This window comes from Neovison vison, chromosome 5 (genome assembly GCF_020171115.1).
Source record: "Neovison vison isolate M4711 chromosome 5, ASM_NN_V1, whole genome shotgun sequence".
Taxonomy (NCBI): Eukaryota; Metazoa; Chordata; class Mammalia; order Carnivora; family Mustelidae; genus Neogale; species Neogale vison.
In genome coordinates, this window is record NC_058095.1 from 54,655,248 (window position 1) to 54,677,231 (window position 21,984).

Below are 21,984 nucleotides of genomic sequence, written 5' to 3' on the forward strand. Positions count from 1 at the left end.
TACCGCAGTCATTACCCTTATATACTTTGGCATAAGGTCTTCATCTACACAACCACGTCACCGTCATCAACTTCAGTACAACCATGCTGGTGTCTGTCTTCCAGGACTACCGTCTGCATTCCGGTCTTATTAGCTGATCCAGTAACACGCGATTCCCTCCAGTGCAGGATCCGGTCTGGACAACCTGTTGCACTGACTTATCACAGCTCTTTCATTTCCTTTAATCTAAACAAGCCCTTGGTCTGCCTGAGTCCTTGAGGACTTTGGTATTTTGGATAATACCCTTCCTTAAAGGGGCATTTGGGTGGTTTAGTTGGTTAAGTGTCCAACTCTTGATTTCAGCTCTGGTCCTGATTGCAGGGTCGTGGGATCAAGCCCTGTGTCAGGCTTCTTGCTAGGCATGCAGTCTGCTTGGGATTCTCTCTCCCTTTGCCCCTCCCCACCCCCATGTGCATGCTCTTTCTCAAGGAAATAAATAAATCTTAAACAGTGAATATAGTCCCTACTAAAAAGATCGTGTTCCACACCCACACCATGCAGTCTAGCAGTTGCAGCCTTGGTATTGACCCAAGGGAGTGGAACCCGGAGCGCACGCAAGCACTCGCACACAGATGGTCTGGACGACTTTATTTACAACCACCAGACCTACAGTCCACTGACATGTCCTCCAGCAGATGAACGGATAAATAAAAGGTGGTCCATCCAGACAACGGTGTGTTATGCAGCATGAACGTTAGTGACTCCCCAAGCCATGATATGACACGGAAGTCCCATCAATGCATGTCGCTGAGTGAACAAGGCAGTCTGGAGGGGCTCCCTACCGTTGATTCTGACCCTGTGGCTTCCTGGAAGACACAGCTATGGGGGGGGGGGGTCCAACAGGAGTGCTTTCCAGGGGCGGGCAGGAACGTGGACAGTGCACAGAGGACTTTTAGGTCAATGGAACTTCCCCGCGTGGTACTCTAAGGACAGATAGACCTCAGACCCTGGTCTAACCCCCAGAACGTGCACCATCAAGATGGAACCCTGATGTAAGTGATGGCCGTTGAGTTACAATGACGTGTGAGTGTAGGCTCATCAGTCATCACAACGTGCCTGTTGACAGTGGGGGAGACCATGGGTGTGGGGGGGTAGTGGGTGTGTGAGAGAACCAGCCGGCTGCTCAATCTTGCTGTGGTCCTAAAGCTTCCCTAGAACATAGTCTAGTAAAAACAATACGGTGTCCTGCAGTTTGGGTGTGTCTGACGTTTCCTCATTAGATTCGGGTGGTGGATTGTTGATGGGAACCCTGCCTCGGTGACATGGGGCCAGCTCGGAGCCTCTGGGGGGAGACACACACGCCCTCTGCTCTTGGCGGTGGTGTTCCTTTAATTGGTCTGGACATTGCCTGGTTCCTCTACTGCACGGTTACAGCCCCAATAAACATCCTGTAAAGAGACCCTTGGGGACCGTGCCAGTACCCAGCCCCTCTTCCAAACCACCCCTTGGATTTTGAATCTGTTGTGCTCCTGGCGACAGCCCCTCCACCACTCCTCTGCTCCACCCCCATGGGGCCCCAGAGCAGAGCAGGTGCTGACCTCACTCCCAGCTGCCACTCTCCCGGCCAGCACTTAGCCTTCCCGGTTTGGCCCAGCTCATGTCCTGCGCTTGCCACCCAGGTCCTGTGCGGGCAGCCCTCGAACCTCTTTTGGAGACTAGGTCTCCGAAGACTCAACTCATTTCCTGTCGCATGAAGCTTCTCTTCCTCACTGCAGCCGCTGAAGCCACAGTCTAGGTCGAGGGGACCGTCATGTCCGGCCACCAGTATGGGCCCCCCGTGAGCCTCAGATCTGGGGCTGGTGAAACCTCGGGGGCCAGCCGGGGGCGGGCTTGGCAGGAACTTGAGATAAGATGCTGAGCAGTTAGGGCAGCTGCTCTGAGGTCGGGAGGCCGGGAGCCCACAGGAAGTGACTCGGTGCAGAGCCCATGTGCCTCTGCCCCGACACCTCCGGGACAGGAACTCAGGCTGGCACGGCTGGTGGCATGTCAGAGGAGAGCCGGGTGCCCAGGCCAGGCAGGCAGCCTGGAGCCTCGGGCACAGGTGCGTGGGCCCCCCGGACGGTGTCCGGCCCCTGGAGCCTGTCCCACGGGAGAGCTCGTGTGGCCGCCGCAGTCCTCTGCTACGTCAACCTGCTCAACTACATGAACTGGTTCATCGTCGCAGGTGAGGTGGCCCTGGTGGATGGCACCCTGGGAAGCACCTGTGGCCGCCAGCTCACGGACGCGCCCCTCCCCCCCGGCCAGTACTGCATGCCCACGGGGCCCCATGTCCTGCAGACCGTCCCCTCATGCAGGGCAGCACTGCCCTTCTCAGCCCTGGAGGGGTTCCAGCCAAGCCCCAACAGGGTGAGGGGGGCTTAGAGGTCCCAGCCCAGCCCCCACCCAGGCGTGTGCACACAGCGGGGCGGCGAGGGCCGCAGGGAGGGCCGCTCCTTCGGGGGAAGGCCTGGAGGTTCGGGTGGGACGCTGAGGGAGGCTGTGGCTGGCAGGGTGGGCACAAGATGGCGGGCCGCATGTTTCTGGGACCGGGGGTTGTGTGCAGGCCTCGCACATTCCGACCTCTTTCCTGGAGGCCCCGAGGCGCCCGCCTGCTCTTCTCAGCCACATTCACCTAACTCACTCGTTCACGCCTTCAGACAAGACGTAACCCCCTTTTCTCTCTTGATCACTGAATCATTCAAGACTGACTGAACGACCCTGTGGGCGTGCAGACCCAGGGAGGGTCCGTCCATTGGTTCCAGAGCTTGGGAATGCCCACGTCGTGGGGCCGAGGGAAGCCCGGGCCGAGGAAAGCCCAAGCCGGGCTGGGGGGGCTGCTGTATGGGGTCACCTGCAGCAGCCCTGAGGCCAGGACCCCGGTGCACCAGAGACAGGCTCAGCCCACCAGGCAGGGACGGAGCAAGCAGGATGCGAGCTGCAGATGCCGGTCCATCTCTGGGGAGCTCAGAGGGCGCACACAGGACTGAGCAGGCTGGACGTTTGCCGGGTGGCCCCGGCACGGCAACTGAGGGTTCTGGCCGAACTCAGAACATGGGGCATTTGGGTGGGTCTGAAGCTGAGAATGTTGGAGGCAGGAGGTGGGGAGAGGGAAGAGTGCTGATGAGGGGTCAGCGTGGGCCCAGGTGACGGAGCAGGGGGAGTGCTCTGGTGAGGTGGCTGGAGGGGAGACAGCAGGGATTACTCAAAATGGTTTTGGGACCAGATCACAGGCTTCCTGGGTGCCATGCTGGGATTCTGGGCCTTCTGTTGAGGCAATGGGGGGCCATAGACAATTTTGGGGGTCGGGAGACCAGAATGAGATCGGTGCAGGCAGAACAAGCCCAGGGTTCCGGTTCCGGGGCTGCTGCGATGCGTTCGGCAGAGACCTGAGTGGGTGTGGAGGTGTGTGGGGTCAGGGCCCAAGCTGAGCCTGGAGGGGCAGAGAGGCCCGGCGGCCCCGCAGGCTGGGGAGGCCCCGAGTCCTGCCAGCGGAGGCCCTTCCTGTTGGGACTTCCTCCCACTGGGCGGAAAGCAGGGCCGAGGTCACTTGCCGGGACAAGGAGGCCCGGAGAAGTGAAACCATGCAGGATGAGCGGCAGGGACCCCTGGGGCAGGCGGTTTTCCCTGCAGCTCCAGTGACTTGTGGGGAGCAGCTCTTCAGGGCTGAAGGGGAGAAGGAGGCTGAGTCCACTCCCAGCCCCGGAGGGCTGGGAGGAGCCCGGGAGCGGATACAACCTGGGGCAAGTCTTCTCTCTTATTCACGTGATTAATGATATTAAAAAGGAAGGACGGACGGACAGGCTGGGACAGCTACACGCTGTGGCATTTGGGCCCAAAGCAAAGGTCTCAACAAGAATCTGGTACTTGGTTTCTCTGCTTCTCGGCCCTGCTGACAGATCTTGGAGGTGCGGGTGGGGCACTTTCCTCCCCACGGCCTGGGCATTTCTGCAGACCCCATCTGTGGGCAAAGGGGACTGCCTCTGGCTGGGATGCCCACAGCACAGCCGTGGGCATGGCTGGAGCCCCGTGGGGACCCCGACGGCCTCTGCCTCTGAGGGGACCTGCAGACACCTGCAGGGTCCAGCTGGGGTGCCGGCTCATAACCGAATGACCACAAGGATTGCTAAGGGCTTCCTGACGCTGGGGCCTGAGCCTCCCAGCTCAGCTAAGCAGGTGCCTCCACTCTGACTAACCCCTGCTGACGTACTACCAAAGGCTCAGGGGCGCTGCATTGACTTGTGGCCTGGGGGGAACTTGGAAGGGCTTTCGAGGCCCTGCTGGTGTTGCAGCTGCACCTGCAGCTGGGGCTGAGGTCGGACCCAAGTGGGACCTGTCTCTGAAGCTCTCCGGGGCACCGTCTCTCTGTTCATGCCTCTGGAAGCGCATGCTTGTGTGTGCGCACGTGCAGCCCAGGGCATGTGTGTCTTGGCGTGTCTGTGCTCACGCAGGTATGTACATCCAGGAATGTCTGGAGTTTGTACCCAAGCGGGGCTGCCTAGTCATTAACACCATAGTCTAAGTAAGCTGTGCCCTGGGCAGCAACAGGGAGCCGTTGGCCCCTTGGAGGATGTGAACAGCAGCCCTGCATGCATGAGAATGCAAGCAGGCCTGTGGCAAGCAGACTCTGTGTGCGCGCGTGCGCGAGCGCTTGTGTGTGTGTCTGTGCCCCAAGAGTGTGTTTCTCTGTGCATGCCCATTTGTGTGGATGGATGTGGATCTGTGTGTCTGCCTCTCTGTCCCGGGGTGGGTGCTCGTGCGTGAACGTGGTTGTGCGTTTGGGCCTCTGGGGTACATGTTCCTGTATGTGTGCTGATGTGTGTGGGTCTCTCTGGGCGCCGGTCCCCCCATCTGCACGCGTGTGTGCTTGCATGTGTGTGGGAGGAAGGGGACGAGAACAGTGGGCCACACTCTGTGCTGGGCTGGTCAGCTGGCACCCCATCCCACAGGCGGGCCAGCTGCCCTTAGAGGCCCAGGGGACCCCTTCCCACGTGCTGAGCGCTGTCCGTCTGTCCACAGGGATGCTGCTGGACGTACAGAACTTTTTTCAGATCAGCGATAGCAATGCCGGTCTGCTTCAGACAGGTAAGGACTGAGTCCTTGCTCTGGAGCTGGGGCCCGGGACTCATGCTGGAGCGGGGGTCAGGCTGAGCACTGCCGCGCACCCCTGACACAGAGGAGGGGCACTGAGGACGCGTGGGGTTGGCTGTGAGGGCCAGCGTGGGTGGGAGGATGAAGGTTGGCTGAGCCCTGGCACCTGAGCAGCCATCTCGGGTTTGAGCGCTGGTGCTGCTGAAGGAGCAGGGCCATGGGGCTGGAGAGCCTCAGGCCACGCTGACGGGTCACTCATCCCTGCCCGGCTCAGCGCAACGCCGGAGACTGGCTGGGACTGGGCAGTCCTGCTCTGGGCTTTCCTCCACGGACCTGAAAGTTCCGGCCTGCAGAACACAGGCAGACGGAACGACAGAGATCTGTATTTGCCTCATTGGTTCATATGGGGTCCAGGAGTGGGGAGCAGCAACACCTCCCATTCCAAGGTCACACACAAACACATAACTAGCCCACGCATGGCTCCTGCCTGTGCTCCCCTCCCGTAACAGTCTGCAACCCCAACACCTCAGAACAAGTCTCTTACACTGGGGTGCGGGGACCCTGGGGGGGTCACAAACACTTTCTTGGGTCCACATGACCAGAGTTTTGAAAGAATCCATTTACAGACCCTCAAGCCTGGGTTTTTCTTTCCTAAAATGGACACGTCTAAGAAATAGCCTCTGGTTCTTCCTTCCCACCTCTGTTCAAACAGAGACCATCCCTCCTCCCTATTCTGAGTGTTTCTTTGGTGCTCTGCCCTGGGGTGGGAAAGCCTCCAGGGTGCCAGACAGAGGGGATCCCCACGGGTGCTCGGCATCTGTGGGGCAAGCCGTGGAAGCCAGGCAGAGAGCGTGTCAGGAGAAACTCACTGGGGAGGCTTCCTCCAGGCCACATGCCCATGGCCCAGGGCCAAGCCTTATCTGGCTGTCCTGCTGGCGAGACGGCCGATTTATCTAGGATTTACAGTTCAGAAGGGAGATGTATCATGGATGGGTGTCAACACATTTATTTCAATTAGCAAAGATGAAGCCAGCATTTTAACATCTTTCTGACAGGCAGTCAGCCTGATTTGTTGGCTTGATCTGGCAAATAAGGACTGGTTTTGCCCTTTAGAGCCAATGTGTGGAGAAAGCAGCCTTTTCCCGTCAGGAATGAGATGGGGTCAGTGATCACATCACATTTCCCAACGTGACCCACAGCCCCAAGGATTTGGATGAAAATATAGTAAAAAAATACAATAGTGATGGAAATCCCATCCTTTGCAACTATTTAAACTTATGACAAGGGTGTTTTAAATGTCAGCTGAACACACGTGTAAGGGTACGTAGTTTGGGAAGCTTCTCTCTTAAGGCCCTGGGGCAAAGAGCCAGCAGACCTTGGCTTTAGACCACGTGTGTTTTCCAACCGCTCTTGTCTCGAGGCAGAGGCCAGCAGCAGGTGCCGACCTTTGAGGAGCCAAAGCGAGACCCTCTGGGCTCAGTCCCCACAACCTTCTAGATTAAACAGATGATGGCCGTTGAGTCACGATCCGTCTTCCCTGGTGCTCCCCCTGCTTAGTGAGCTGGGTTGTCACCACGAGGCTCCCACAAGTGAGATGCCGTGGAGAGAGAAGCATGTGCATGTGTGTGAAAGTGTCGGGGGATTGTGCACGTGCCTGGGGTGTGCAGTGGGTGAAGGGAGGGTCAGCAGAGGTGTGTGGAGAGAGCAGGGGGCTGGAGGCCTGACGACCAGGCTCTGTATCTCCCATGACCTCGGGGGAGTCTTCACCTTCCCCAGTCCTGGTGTAAGACCTTATGTAAGACCCGAGCCCCACGGTGCTGTTTGTCCACAGGGCGCAGAACGCAGGAAGCCACTGACTGAGAGGGTGTGGCTCAGCTGTAAGAGGGAGCGGAGTGTGGGGTCAGCGGCAGTCCGACCCGACCCTCTCAATGGGACAGGAGGCTCCTGGGGTTGGTCCACTGATGGGTAATATTTAAAACCAACACTGATGTGGCCTTCGCCGCATGCCAGACACTGTCTCAAGTGCCCTGTGAGACTGACCCATTCACCCTTCACAACAATCCCACAGGGTTAGGGATTCTTGTTATGGTTGTGCTGTTCTCCCCATGACAAACCTGAGCCACAGAGAGGCTGTGGGCTTGCTGAAGGTCCCGCAGCTGGGATTCGAGTCCTGGCAGCTGCCTGTAGAGCCCTCCTGTTCACCCTCTGCTCCTTCACTCCTTCCATTTTGTCTCCCAAGTCACCGAATCTGGAGCTGCCAGGAGCCGGGGCATGCACCTGTGTGAGGGTGCCTTCCCGCTAGGGCAGGTTTCTCCATCTCAGGGAGTCTGCAGGGTGAAGCTGTTTATATCTATAAGGGATCCCTGCCCCAAACCTCATAAAACTATTAGATGATTCAGGAAAATATTTCTACAACCTTCGGGGAGAGAAGATACACCTTAAGAAGACAAACAACCGGGACGCCTGGGTGGCTCAGTTGGTTAAGCAGCTGCCTTCGGCTCAGGTCATGGTCCCAGGGTCCTGGGATCGAGTCCCACATCGGGCTCCTTGCTCAGCAGGGAGCCTGCTTCCCCCTCTGCCTCTGCCTGCCATTCTGTCTGCCTGTGCTCGCTCTCTCTCCCTCTCTCTCTCTGATAAATAAAATCTAAATTATAAAAAAAAAAAAAAGAAAAAAAAGAAGACATACAACCCCGGCCAGAGGAAGAGTGATAGGTTTGAGTCCACGGAAGTTACACTCTTCCATGCGACAGCAGTTGACACCACAAATGCAGTTAGAGACGACGATGGGTGACAGTTACAAGGCGGTCACCTAATGCTAGGCGCTGCCTGTCCTACGTTTTGTTTTGTTTCATTTTCTCTGTAACCTTCTGTGGGAAGCACAGTTACCATTTCCTATCACTGACTGGAGCAGGGCAGAAGAGTTAGGGAGCTTGCCCACAGGCACACAGGTTAGGGTTAGGGTTAGGGTTAGGGTTGTCTTTGGTTCAGGGTGAGAGCCCAGGTCCTCTAGCCCCACCATCTGCGTGGTAATTCCAAACGGCAGAGGATGTGAGCTCCGGAACCTGCTCAGCTTCACTGGACAGATGGATGATGCAGACTGAAACACCAGCGAGACACTGTCCGCTTTTCAACCGTTATAGGAGCGAAAACAGTGCGACTGATGCGTCAGGTGCCAGCCAGGGCCATGGCACGCGCTTCTGCGCCCGCGGACACGGATACGGCCGTGTTGGCAGAAGCTGTTAAATTCTAAACGCCGCGGACACTGAGGACCATTTTCTGTGGGGGTATTCGGTCGAACCGTATTAAATTGCCAGGTTTTGTGAGTCCAAACTGGCCTAATTTCTGCAACCGCGTGCGGCTCTGCGGGCTGCTAGAGCCGCCCCGGGAGGTGGGAGCGGCTGGGATCGCACGGGGCGGGTCTGGCGCTCACTCGGCTCGGGCCGCGTCAATCATCTGCGCTCAGCGAATGGGGACCGGGCGTGGGCGGGGCCTCGGTGTAGGCGGGTCCAGGCCGTCCGCTGCACCTGCAGAGAAGGGACCCGAGCCCCGAGGGTCCCCGTGCGCGCGGCGAGTCCCGCAGACGCGCGGCAGCTTCTTCCGCTCGCGGGGCAGCCGCTGGGCTCGTTCGTCCCGCCGCGGGTCGGAGGGTCTGCTTCACCGAGTGGGCAGCACCACCGACGCGGTTCGGGACCGGCAGCCGACCCCGCGAAATCCTGCTGGCCGACCGCCTTCGCTTCCCACCGCCCCCACCGCCCCAGCAGGGGTGCGGTAGCAAAATCGGACCCGGCCGGCCGGCCGGTGCGAGGAGGGGGGTTCTGCAGAGACAGGGTCCGGGCAGGGAGCCCTGGGGGCCCCCGAGCTGCCCCGAGGCCGCGTCCGCGCTCACTCTGGGCCACAGCCCCGCGGGCACTTGGGGGCATGCTCAGAGCGGTGCACCGTGAGCCCGCCGGGACCCTCCACTCCCCTTCCCAGTCCCCTTACTCTGGGCGTTGGGTTATGGGTTAGGCGGAGATCGGAGGGTTGGGGTACCTTTTCCTCCTCCTGGCTCCCGCCCACTGCCGCGGTGCCCACTGTGGCATTCGAGCCCGGTCCCTCGGGGGGGCCAGGAGGCCCGCGCGCCCGCCCGCCGCAGCGGGGGATGCATGCGGCCTTGCCTGTCCCCTCCAGTCTTCGTCTGCTGCCTGCTGCTGTCCGCACCGGTGTTCGGCTACCTGGGCGATCGCCACAGCCGCAAAGCCGCCCTGAGTATTGGGATCCTGCTCTGGTCTGGGGCAGGCCTCTCCAGCTCCTTCATCTCCCCCCAGGTAGGTGCCCACACCCCTGCCAGGCCCCTGGGGACCTGCCCCCTCCTGGTTTCTCCCTTGGAAAGGCGGATACGCTGGCCTCCGTCCATTCTGGGCTCCAGGCTGGCGGTAGGGGCGCCCTCCAGGGCCTAGGGAGGACCCCCTTAGATGCTGTCCATGGGAGCCTTCCTCTCCTGCACGACCGGCTGCTGCCTGTTGGGGGCGTGTGTGGGTGACCGCTACTGTCCACAGGAACTGGCCTGCCGGGCAAAGGTTGACGCTCAGAAAAAGGGCTCCCTGGGCAAGGGGCCGGTGGTGGCTGCAGGCATCAGCAGGGGGCGCCCGTGTGATGCTGGGGGCCCTGGCGGGGAGGCTAGCCAGGGGTCTTTAGCCCCCGGCCCCTCCTTCCCTGGGGGCAGAAGTCCACACTCTGGTCCCTCCCCCCATGGGTGATCCTGGGACTCACTGGGATCTTGTGTTTCCTTGCCCAGTATTCCTGGCTCTTCTTCCTGTCCCGGGGGGTCGTGGGCATAGGCTCGGCCAGCTTCTCCACCATCGCGCCCACCGTCTTGGGCGACCTCTTTGTGAGGGATCAGCGGACTCGGGTGCTGGCTGTCTTCTACATCTTTATCCCTGTTGGAAGGTTGGTACCACCCAGGACCCACTTCCCTAGGTGGTAAACTGAGGCCCACAGGAGCCAGGACAGAAGCTGGACTGGGGATGGAATTTGCATCCCAGCCCTCCCCCTTCCTTGTCCTGTCCCTTTACTTCTCTGGGCCTCAGTTTCCTCATCTGTAAAGGGGGCGAGGACACAGGCCGAGATAATACAGGTGTTCCCTCTACCCTAGGACACTGGGGAAGGCCCACTTGGGGCGTGTGTGGGCCTGGGCCAGGCACCCCTGGGGCGGTGAGGGTGGGGGCAGGTTTGTGTAGGTCGGAGTGGGATTTGCAATCTGACCTCTGAGCTCTAATCCGGGTTTCCTGGAATCGCCTGACTCAGGCAGGGCTGAGCTGTGGGTCTTCAGATAGGGCTGCATTGGGCAGTGGTGTAGGGGATGGGCCTGGAGCCAGAGGTCACCAGTGACTTGACCAAGGGCAGCGGACACCTGGGCCTCACGTGGCTCACGTTTCCCATGACAGGGCTTTGAGCAGCAGCAGCATCTTGGGTGGGGGCCCCAGCTCAGGCTGGCCTTGCCGGCTCGTACCTGCCCCCCCACCCTGTCCTCCTTGCCCCTCTATCGCAGTGGTCTGGGCTACGTGCTGGGGTCGGCCGTGTTGCAGCTGACTGGGAACTGGCGTTGGGCCTTCCGAGTGAGTCCACCCTCCTCTTCTTCCCTCCAATCCCCCTGGGCCGGCAGGGACTTTCCAGCCTCCAGTGGCCTTAGCCACTTGGCATGGTTGCTGGCGCCATGGGAGGGATCAGACCTTGGCAGCTTCAGACATCCGATGGAACATGGCTGTGGAGGTCACGGCCCTGGGTTCAGATGCTGGCTGCTGGGTTTGCTAGAGGTGTGAGCTCAAGCAAGCGGCCTGTAACGTGGGTGGGGGCCGTACATGCTGCATTGTGGGGTCTCCGGGAGGGACAGCCAAGGGTGGGAACAGCCTGGGGCAGAACATACCTGGCAGGCGCAGGTGGTGAGTCCTTCTGGTCGGGCTCCTGAGCCCCGAGGGAGTCGTGTCTACTGGACACATTAAAGGGAGTCCTAAGGGGACACTACTCTGCAGAGAGGTTGTGCTCCTAGGGCTGAGGAGATGTCAAGCTTTCCATATATCCAGTAGCCAAGAAGTGAGCCTCCTGCCCCGCCCCCAGGGCAGCCCCCCAGACCCTGGGCCACGTGGCTCGTCACCGGCAGGAGCTCCGGTGTCCCGGGCGTGTTTGTGTGGTCCTGAGCTTTCCGGGCCCTCCCATGCCCAGGTCATGCCTTGCCTGGAAGCGGTGGCCTTGATCCTGCTTATCGTGCTGGTTCCAGACCCACCCAGGGGAGCTGCTGAGAAGCAGGAAGAGGCGGCCGTGGGGGACCCGAGGAGCAGCTGGTGTGAGGATGTCAGGTACCTAGGGAGAAAGTGAGTGTCCCCACTCCTCCCTGCGCATCACTGAAAACCCCCGTCTGCCCAGCAGCCCCGCCCGGTCCAGCCCGGCCTCCAGGGAGCCCCAAGGCTCACAGCCTTCTCCCTCCTCTGAGCTCACCAATGGACACACCCCTCCCTCCCTTGGAGGCCTCCTTCTCGCCCTGCCATGGGACCGTAGGGGCTGGGAAGGAGGCGGTGCAAGCCTGGATGCTGGCTCGGTCGCTGCCTTATCCCCGAGTGACCCGAGACTTGGAACGTTACTCCCTTCCTTTATTCAATGGACGCGATTCTCCCAGGGCTGCGGGGGTGATGCTGGGAGTTCATCACTCACCTCTGCAGGCCTCGTGGGAGTGCATCCATCCATGTTCCAGGCATGGGCGGGGAGGCAGACAGGAGTCAACTGCACTCCCAAGCCTCCTGATTTACTGGAATGTGGGGCGCGGACGGGACCAGCTCTCTTTGATATGGAGCCATGCTGCCGGTGGAGGGCACTTGGAGGAAGGTGGGGGCAGCGGGGACAGCTTCCTGGAGAATGTGCTCTTGGCTTGGGGCCATCTGGGAGGGGGAGAGCAGGTCCCACAGAGATCGGGGAGGAAGGGCCAGCGAGAAGGAACGCGTGGAGGGGGGAGTGCAGGGCTCGTGGGTGACGCCATGAGAATCCGGAGGACCCGGGGGGCCAGAGTGCCCCCGGGATGGGGCAGCACATGACAGGGGCAGCCAGCCCAAAGCCCTGGCCCTCTCCCAGGGGTCTCAGCCAGGGCACTTTCTCTTTCAGCTGGAGTTTTGTGTGGTCGACCCTTGGGGTGACAGCCATAGCCTTTGTGACTGGAGCCCTGGGCTTTTGGGCCCCCAAGTTTCTGTTCGAGGCCCGTGTGGTGCATGGACTGCAGCCTCCCTGCCTCCAGGATCCGTGCAATAGCCAGGACAGGTGAGGGGCCTCTGGGAGTCCTGGGCGCCGCCCAGGTCAGGGGGCTCCTGGCGGGCAAGTGCTCAGGCCGCTCTGAGCCCCCGAGATCAGCGTCTCTGTGCAGAAACCAGGACTTGGGACCTTGGCGGCACGGCAGGCCCGGATCTGCTCTGGTTGAGGTCCTAGGGCTCTGGGGGGCCACAGGCGAGGAGCCTTGTCCCCTCTGGGCCCCAGTTCTCCCGCTCTTGGGCTGCCGTGGGGGTCTGGGAGGCACTTGGTACGGGAGTGAGGCTTCTGTGGGGCCTGTGGGACGGTGGGACCTGCGGTGTGAGGCCTTCCCGGTTCACAGATGGCAAATCGAGGTCCGGGGATGCTGCATCCCTTCTGGGGCTGGGCAGTTCGCACGTGCACTGACACGTGTTCTCTGCCTCATCTGGGGCCCCAAGAGTCCCGGAAAGCTGCCAGAATGTTGGGGTGGGGGAAAAAGCCACCCGGAGGGCAGCGTCCTCCTGTCCCTACCTTGTCCTGCACTGTGCCCAGGCCAGCATCTCTCCAGCTCAGCCCCAGGCCCCCATCACTCCCTTTCTCCTCCTCCTCCTCATCTCTGCTTGGCTTCTCAGTCCCCAGGGGCTGAGCTCCTCGAGGCTCAGGGACATGGTGTGTAGCCCCCTGACACCCGTGTCCCTCTCCTTGTCCCCGGCTTCCCCTCTGTCTCCATCTCCCCCACTGGAGCCTGGAAGGAGCTCACGTGATTTCTAGAATGCCGCATGCCTCTTGCATGTCTGTGCCTTGGCCTGGCTGGCCCGCCCGGAGCTCCCTTCCCTTTTCCCGTCGTTGCTTCTTAAGCCTCCTCGTTAGTTCAGGCCAGAATGGGGAGCATTTACCTGGAAGACCTTCTGAGCGTTTATGGCAAAACCTGTTGCTCCGTGTTATGGAGCGAGGAGATGGGAGGTCAGAAAGGTTAATGAGCCGTCCAGGCCACAGACCCAGCCTCAGACCCGTCTGACTCTGAGGCCGGTGCTCCCAGTGCCGCATCCTGGAGCCGCCGGAGCCTCCCGTGACTTCTGGGGACTTGAACGTCGTGGCCCGGGATAGGGCAGGTGCTCACATGGAAGCATCAGGGACAGAGCGCAGGAAGGCAGCCTGTGAGATTGTGCTGCTGGTCTCGGCTCTACTGCTAGCTTGTTCTCTCCCGGGGACACAGACGGGGCCCTCAAAGTCCCACAGCAGCCTGGACACGTCGGGGGTCCTGCAGCGGCCCGGACACATTGCGGGGGGACAGGTAGAACTCATGTTCTTGTCTGACGCTCTCTGGCTCTGCATCCTGGGGTAAGTCAGCTCCCCTTTCTCAGCGTTGGCCTCGTCCTCCGACTGGGCTCCTCCATGGACCCTGTGTGGCCAGCGATGTCCTAGGCCCCAGTGGCAAGTGGCACAGGTGTGGTGCTTAAAGAATTGTTCTCCAAGGTCCCGAGGCTGGGCCTCCAGAGGGGTTTCATGGGGCCAGAGTGGAGCTCTGAGAGACTGCACCCCCTCCAAGGCTTCAGGGGACAGTCCTCCTGCCTCTTCTCCTTTGGGGGCTGCTGGTGCGCCCCGGCATGTGGCCGCATCCACAGTCTCTGCGGCCGTGGTCCTGTTGCCTTGTCCCCTGTGTCTCAAGTCTCCTTGAGCTTCCCTCTTACAGAGATGCTGGCAGTGGCCTGTAGGGACATGGAGGATAATCCCCCATCCCAGAATGCTTAACGGAATCCCATAGACAAAGTCTGTTTTGCGCCGAAGTCTGTGTTGCACAGGTTCTGGAGGTTAGGACCTAGCCATTGTGGGGGGCACCATTCAACCCATCACAGAGCAGGTAGAAGGTCCCAGTGCTGGGGCTCCACACCCACCTCAGCTGTTAGTCCCCCCTCCGTGATTGGGGTCACCCCAGGGTGAGGACGCAGAAGGGCAGGAAGCTCCAGGACACAGGATTCTAGCTCTGGCCCTGGGAGGACTCCCGCCACTCAGAGCTGGTGCACAGGGAAGGGGCTGTGTGGGGGTAGTGAACTCCCCGCCCCTGGGGCATGGAAGTAGGAGCCGGACTGCTGCTTCACCAGGCCTGTTGTGCAGAGGGTCAGCATAGAACTTGCAGGAATTTTTTTTTTTAAAGATTTATTTATTTATTTGACAGAGATCATAAGTAGGCAGAGAGGCAGGCAGAGAGAGAGGGGGAAGCGGGCTCCCCACTGAGTAGAGAGCCCGATGCGGGGCTCGATCCCAGGACCCTGAGATCATGACCGGAGTCGAAGGCAGAGGCTTTAACCTGATGGAGGAGTAAAAGTCTGAAGTGGGGACAGAAACTCGCCTGGGGACAGAAGAGGTTGGAGCTAGGATGCACAGGGTTGAGGTCAACTAGGATGAGACCATGAAGGAAGGGCCACGTGCTTCACGTGGGCTGACACGAATCCAGTGGGTGTCTGAGAGCTGGTGGATGGTTTCCAGTGGGGGTTGGGAGATCTGTATTTTGGAACACACGCTCTGGGGACCCGAGGGGTCTGTTCTGGAGGGCGGGCTCTCCCTGGGCGGGTGCTGGGGAGCCAAGTGTAGCTGGAGTGGGTTGAAGGTGGGAAAGGGTGTGTGGCAGGAGGGGGCAGCTCCAGAGTTCTGCCAAGGCCTTGTGGAACAGCGGGGTTCGGGAGGGTGTGTGCAAAGCTTGATGAAGGCCGGTTGTATCCTAGGAGCTCAACAAATAAACATTCCCGTGCCTCCATTCCCATCTGTGTGTGGAGTGAGAAGGCGAGCTGCTTGGGGCCAGAGTGGAGCAGCTGAGATTTCTGAGGGGGGAGCTTCGGGATGGGGGGTGGTCGGAGAAGCTCCCTGGAGGTGGGGGTGGTGGGCTGGTCGCCCCCATGGCTGGTGAGATCCCCATGATGAGGCAGGAATGAGGATGGGGGAGGGGGAGTATATGGGCCCCTGATCAGGACCCTGAGGACCCCGGAGCCTTGGTTTGGAGGGAGAGGGAGGGGTCCACAGCCACATTCCCCATAGGTACCCGGTCCTGCACTGGGGGCCGAGCCCCAGGACAGGGCCAACCCCGCCTGTCTCACGGACCCTGCTCTATTCTTTGTCCTCAGCCTGATTTTTGGGATACTCACTGTGGTGACCGGCATCATTGGGGTTGTCCTGGGAGCAGAGGCTGCGAGGAGGTACAAGAAAGTCAACCCGCGGGCCGAGCCCCTCATCTGCGCCTGCAGCCTGCTTGCCGCCGCCCCCTGCCTCTTCCTGGCTCTCATCCTGGCCCGGGTCACTCTCCTGGCCTCCTACGTAAGTGAGAGCCCCTGGCACGGTGCGGGGCATGGGGAGTGGGTTGCCCCTGTTCACGTGGGCTCCTTCCGTGCCCAGCCTCCACCTCTGGAGCCACCCAGGGAGCCTCTGGTACCCCCATTTCACAGACGGGTAAACGGAGGTTTACCAAGAGCAGCACAGCTGGGAAGGAGCAGAGCTGGGCTTCGAGCCTAAGCGGCCCTGACTCTAAGGCGTGTCCTCTGACCTGGTTAATGCTCTGGTTGGAGAGAATGGGACTGACGGCTCCGATACGCTGGGAGCTTGAGGACACAGAGGGTGTGAGGGGGGGCATGAGGCCCGCATGGGCCGTGGCCGAGGCCGGCGCCCCTGTGGGATGGTCTGACACTAACCCCTGTCACCGCCTCACACCACTCACGCCTCCCGGCCTCCGCCAGGGCACCGCCCTTCCTGGGTGTCCTGAACACGGCTCATCCACAAGGCCTTGTGCAAGGGCTTCTCCAAGAGCCTTTCCGGACCATCCCGTGCTCATGCTTGGGCTCAGCACATGTGTGGGTCCACTGGGCACTGCAGTGTGTTGGGGAGCACCCACCCTCACGTGGCTCCCCATCCCCCAGCCCTGATGGTCCCACCCAGTGGGAAGGGACCCATGATTCTGCCCCCGCCAGATGGGCTCCCCTTCCCCTCCCCTCCTGTCCCAAGGCCCTGGGGTCTCCACCACAGACACAGATGCCCCTGAGCAGGCTGGACTCGGAAGGCAAATCACAGCCCATGGCCAGATCCCACAGCCAGATCTCATGGCTTTTCCTGTTACCCTTATGCGCTGGAAAAGCCAGGTCCCGTTTCAACCACAGCTTTGGTTCTGCGTCCCCATACTCTGTGTCCAGGCCCAGAGCTCCGCGCTGGGGCAAGAGGGAGCTGCGGCCGGCTTGGTCGGGGCAGGATTTCCGGAGTCAGGAGTTGCTCTGCTGGGGCCCAGATGCCGCTGGCTCTGTGCACAGGGGCCCCTTGTGGGTCTTGGAGCCCTGCTATTTGCATCGTCTGGTTCTCGGTGCAGGTGACACTGTTGCCTCTGTCTTGGCACGGCTTCCCCCTGCTTGTCTCTAAGGTGGCCTCCCTTCTGGCCGCTCCTGCCTGGACCCTGCAGGGCTCCCCTCTCGGGACCCGCAGGCCCGTCTCCCCTCCGTGGCGTCTGTCGGACCCCTGCTTGCGCTCGGGACGTGCCCAGCACTGTCATCCTGATGCTCCCGGGCTATGAGCTGGGGTGCCCTCGCGGTGCTGTCTGGCGCGGGAGGGTGGGCGTGTCGCTGGCGTCCTCTGACTGCGGTTGGGCCACCCAGAGCCCCTCACCCGCGTCCTCACTCCTCAGATGAACACACTGCAGCGTCCAGGGTGGGGAGGGGGACAGCGCGCTCCTCCCCGAGTCTGATGTGGGGACTGGCGTGTCTCTCGGTGTGGGCGCTGCTCACCCGTGTTCAGCCGTGGGTGGGCTTTGGCTGAGTCCCTGGCGAACAGACAGGTCCCACTGGCTGGCGTTCTGCGCGTGCCCGCACGTGGCCCTCACAGCGCCCTGTGGGGAAGGGCTTCTCCCCGCCGCTCACAGATTGGAAGACAGAGGCCCAGAGACAGCAGCACAGATCGTGGGACAGAGATGGAGACTCAGCCCGCAGATGCTGTACTGATCTCGTGGTCCCCGAGGGGAGGAGCAGAGCCTGGACGGGCACTGGCGTCATGGCTGAGAGAGCAAGAGCCTGAGTGGGACGAGCATCCTGGCTGGTGGGGGCCGCGTGGGCCTGACCTTGAAGGCAGATGGAGGCCCACTACAGGCCTGTTCTGGCAGCGGCGGGGGCCCGGACCCCTGCCAGGCCCGCTTCTGCCGTGGTCCTGGCTGGCTCTGGAGACTGCTCCTTGGCTGTGTTCAGGGGACACAGCTGTCTTCCCCTCTGCAGCCTGGCACCTCTCCAGAGCTGGACGGCTCGTCTGGAGATGAAACTGCGCTCTGGCTGACAGGGCCAGCGGGAGAGATTCTCAAGGCCTGGCACGGGGGTGAGGGGCTGCAGGGCAGGACGGCAGGCAGGCCCAGGATGAGTCCCTCCTCCCTCGGGTGCCGGGATGCTGCTCCTTTCTGGGGCTCGTGCTCAGGCCTGGCCATGGTACCGACAGCATAAAGCCCCCCTAGGCCAGGCTCCAGCCTTCCAGGAGGAGAGCAGAACCTTCTGGACCTCCTGAGCAGAGGACCTCTCCATGCTTCCGTCTGATGGATATTCTGGCTCGCGACCCGGGTCCTGCCCGCCCGCCCGGCGCCGGTCAAAGAACCCTCACATGTCCGGGCCTGCGCTCTTCTGCCGATGCCCTCTGCCTGGCACGGCGCATGCCTTCTGTCTTTCTCCGGGCCCTGTGCCAGGAGCCTCCTTCCTGGGCCGCTGGCCTCGCTGCTCACCTGCCACAGTCTCTTTTCCCCACGTGGCCAGGGATACCGCGGACCTTCCCAGGCTCCCTGGGGCTTCTGGAACCGGGTCCAGCTTCTCCTGCTGGCTCCCAAAGCCCCCAGTGGACTCCTGGATGGCCTTCGCGGCCCAGTCCCCCCTGCAGGCCCCTCGTGGCTCCCTCCCGGCCCCATCCATCCACGGAGCCTCTGCTGACCACCAGGCCCCACCCTTGCTCCACTCCCGGGGCTCTCAGCGTCTCTTGCTCAGGCTCTGACCCCTCTCCCAGCCCCGGGGGACCCAGGGCAGTTCCCATCCTCCTCAGTGCTGGGCCCCGGACACAGCACCAGGAATTCACATCATGCATTCACTCAACAAACACGTGTGAGGGGCGTGCTGGTTTCAGTGCTGCAGTCAGGGTGGTGGGTGACACAAAAGCAGCGCGGCCGCTGGGGGTTACGCACAGGTTACTCCCCTGAGGGAGGCAGCGGGCAGGTGAGTCACACGAGCGCGTGTCGCGGTATTTCCGAGGACACGTGCTTAGATAAGGAAGATGGGAGCGTCGGGGGCAGGCTCTCCTGGAGGCGGTGCTGGCTAAGGACCTGAGGCCTCCTGCAGGATGGGAAGGGGGGCTGGGAGGTCATTAGGGTCCTGAGGCAGCCGCGCACCTGCTGGGCCTGAGGAACCACGAGGACCCTCTGCTCAGTGTGGCGGGACAGACAGGAGGACAGGAGGACGGGGTCCCATGGGGCCTGCATGCGTCGGGTGGGACCGGCTTTGACAGGGAGTGAGGGGCTTTTGCATGGGGCGGGGCGGGGGGGTCTGTCCAGGTGACCGGGCTGCTTCTCCTTTACCAATACGGGGTACTCACCACTGTTGTGTGGTAGCCCATCTTGTCTTCCCAGCGTGGACTGTGTCTTGGTCGTGTTACTGTCACCGGCTGGTGCTGCTGACATGGGCTCGTGGCCGTGTGGCTGGGACCTCATCTGTGTCCACGAGGGACAGTGGCCTGCAGCTCCCTTGTGATCCGTGGTGCTGGCATCAGGGGTCGACCCTGTGGGAAGCCCCGGCAAGTCCATCTTCGGGAAGAGTTTGGGAACGATTGCGTTAATTCATCTTTAGACGTTGTCAGGAGTCACCAGCGAAGCCGTCGGGTCTGGGCTGTTGCCGGTGGCAAGTCTCGTGATGACTGACTCGGCGTCTGCTTGGGACAGATCCATTAAGGTTTTTTACATCTTTGTCATTCTCCATAGTTGGCTGCTTTCTAAGTGTTTGTACCTTTGTGTCGGTGTCTGACTTGTCCCTGGTAACCCCTTCCAGACCCGAGGTGTCCGTGAGGTCAGCAGGCATGCGCTTCTCCCTCCTGGTTTTAGTGACGCGTGTCTGTCCTTTCTTTCCGGTCAGGGTCCGTTTGCTGCCCCCTTTGGTTTTAGTGATTTTCTCTGTTGTTCTTCTGTTATCGGCCCACATTTAGTAAAGATCAGTCTGGCTTCTGTGGACACGGCGTGGGCAGCGCTAGACCAATGTCCTGACCCAGCGAGGTGGCAAGGCGTGGGCCATAGCCGCCCCGCGGAGGCAGGAGAATTCCGTGGTCCCAAGGAACCTTGGAGAAATTCCCTGATGACTCTGGGGGGAGCATGGGGGGTGTGGGAGGACGAGGAGGGGCAGGGACTCACCTCCTGGGAGACAGCTGTGGGCAGGCATGCTGGGTTTGGAGGAGGCGGCGGCCAGGGACAGGCGTCCCAAGGGTGGTGCTGATGGAGAGTTAGACACCATGTCACCCCTAAAACCTTAATGGGCAGGGACGGTCTGTGGCCCACCAGAAGGCCTGTCAGCAGGTTTGGGGGACGTCCGGGGTCCGTGTCAGAAAGGGTGTCCAAAGACGGCTGAGGGATTGCCTTGTGTTCAGAAGAAGAGTCACTTGCGTCTCTTCCATCCGTCCGTCCATGGGCCGTACATCCCTTCACTTCCCAGCTCCCAGGAACCAGACAATTTTTCCTGCATCGTTTCCGACTGTCCAGGGAGACAGAGCCGGCTTCCTGGGAAGGGTGCGTGGAAATGCGGGCACGTATGCGCATGTGATCGTGCGTTGCAGGATGGATATATTCCGGTCTGTAGACGTGTGGGTGGACACGCGTGGCCTCGTGTGTGTGCGTCTCTGTGTGCCCACACCGTCGTGCCGGATGGGCCTGGCAGGGGTGTGCACGGCTGAGGAGAGCATCTGGCCCGCTGCTCAGCGAGGACGGATCTGGGCAACGTTGTGCTGGGTTTCCGGGGAGAGGGTCCCTGAGCTTATGACGTCTGGTCCAGGACCCTCATGGGGGGCCCACGGCCAGAGCCCACTTCCGCAGAGCCTTGCCTCTCGCCCCTCCACCCTGGCCCCTTGGCAGGGGAAGTGGACTTTGCGGCTGCTAATGAGGATCCAGACGCGCACAGCAGGTCTTGGCTCACACCCCCTTCCCTGGCCGCCTTCCCAGAGCTCCTGCCCTTCGGAGGAGAAGGGGTTCACCGTCGCCAGCATCGCCACCACTGTGGCTGGAGGACGGCCTGAATGTCGGCCATGCCTCCTCGGGCTTTGTGGTCCAGACGGAGGGGCAGGGGTCAGGGGACGGGAGCCCGTGGGCACCGAGCCTTCAGGGACCGACGCACGGTGTTCCAGCGACTGCATCGCCAGCTGTGTGAGCTGGGGTGAGGGCTGGGCTTTGCTGAGCCCCAGTTCTCTGTAACGTGGGGTGCCCGTCCTGACCTCTTGGATTCCTCGAGGAGCTCGATGAACTTCTGAGCCCGTGCCAGTCACCCGGGGCATGCGAGGAAACCCAGTGGTTTAAAACAACAGAAACACTTGTTTTGCTCCTAAGTCTGCAGTCTGGGTGGTTTGGGGTGGGGATAACCTATCTCTTTCCCTCTTGAGGTAAATGGGGCAGCATGGGGCAGTTGGAAGTTGGACCAGCCGCCTGGGTCCTCTGCACGTGGCTGGGGCTTCCTCACAACACGGCGGCTGGCCCCCAAGGTCCGGCATCCCGTGAGGGCCTGGTGACGCCATGCTGCCTTCTGACCCGCCCTGGAAAGTCCCGCAGCAACACTTTGTCCACATTGTGCGTTTCGCTGGGGCCACGGCTGCTTGCTCAGAATCAAGGGGAGGGTCAGTCTTTTGATGGGGCTGCTGATGGAGCAGGGGACATGTTCAGTGGCCGTCTCAGGGTAACTATCTGGGGTCCTCTGGGCGCGCAGCTCTGAAACCCCACAGGTGTGGGCCACCCATCCTAGTCCCACCTGCTCCTCTGGCCTCACAGGCGGGAAACCGGCGTGGGGTCTTCAGCCTCCAGCCCCTGCAGGTCCCCGAGGGGCTCACGGCACAGAGCTCAGCAGGGCAAGGTGGCTGGGAAGGAGCAGAAACACTCACTCACCAGACACTCCCCAAGCCCCTTCTGCGTGCCAGGCACGATCTTGGGCCCTGGGGATCCCACACTGAACAAAACAGGCAAAAATACGTCGGTAGTACATTAAACATGTGCGGTAAGTGGTACACTAGGTGGGGATGTATTCTGTGGAGGATGACAGAGCAGGGAAGGAGGACAAGGGGAGGGACTGGGGCCGGGCCAGGTGGTCAACGAGGACTTGCCGAGATGGTGACACTCACTGTCAGACTGAGGGACGGGGCCGGGCGGATGTCAGGGTGCAGTGGGGAGGGAGCCGCTGGCAAAGCGGCCCTCTGGGGAAATCATGGCCAGTGGGTTTAAGGAATCGTGGTTGGAAGGGCGAGCGGGGGAACAGCAGAGGACGTAAGGTCAGAGGCAGTGGCTGTGGGTGCAGAGCCCTGTCTGTGGACGACCGTGACCTCAAGTTTGGGAGACCCGGGGAGTCACTGCGCAGACACGCACTGGTCTGTCTCGTGGGCTTGTAGCTGGGACCTGTT

General features: G+C 61.2%; 1 protein-coding gene across 6 annotated transcripts in view; it reads left to right on the forward strand.

The window, feature by feature from the left end:
* The first annotated feature begins 1,965 nt into the window (after window positions 1–1,965).
* The window catches only part of SPNS3 (sphingolipid transporter 3 (putative)), a 33,325-nt gene continuing 13,306 nt past the window's right edge, over window positions 1,966–21,984 (forward strand). For 2 of the 6 annotated variants that reach the window (XM_044248830.1, XM_044248835.1), the window contains exons 1-8: window positions 1,966–2,203; window positions 5,035–5,100; window positions 9,274–9,410; window positions 9,881–10,032; window positions 10,634–10,700; window positions 11,305–11,453; window positions 12,235–12,387; window positions 15,474–15,663. In XM_044248830.1, the coding sequence (XP_044104765.1) occupies window positions 1,966–2,203; window positions 5,035–5,100; window positions 9,274–9,410; window positions 9,881–10,032; window positions 10,634–10,700; window positions 11,305–11,453; window positions 12,235–12,387; window positions 15,474–15,663 (1,152 nt within the window). Of the gene's footprint in view, window positions 2,204–3,002; window positions 3,083–3,802; window positions 3,879–5,034; window positions 5,101–9,273; window positions 9,411–9,880; window positions 10,033–10,633; window positions 10,701–11,304; window positions 11,454–12,234; window positions 12,388–15,473; window positions 15,664–21,984 lie in introns of those variants that run through there. The other 4 variants (XM_044248831.1, XM_044248832.1, XM_044248833.1 and 1 more) reach the window with 4 other exon arrangements.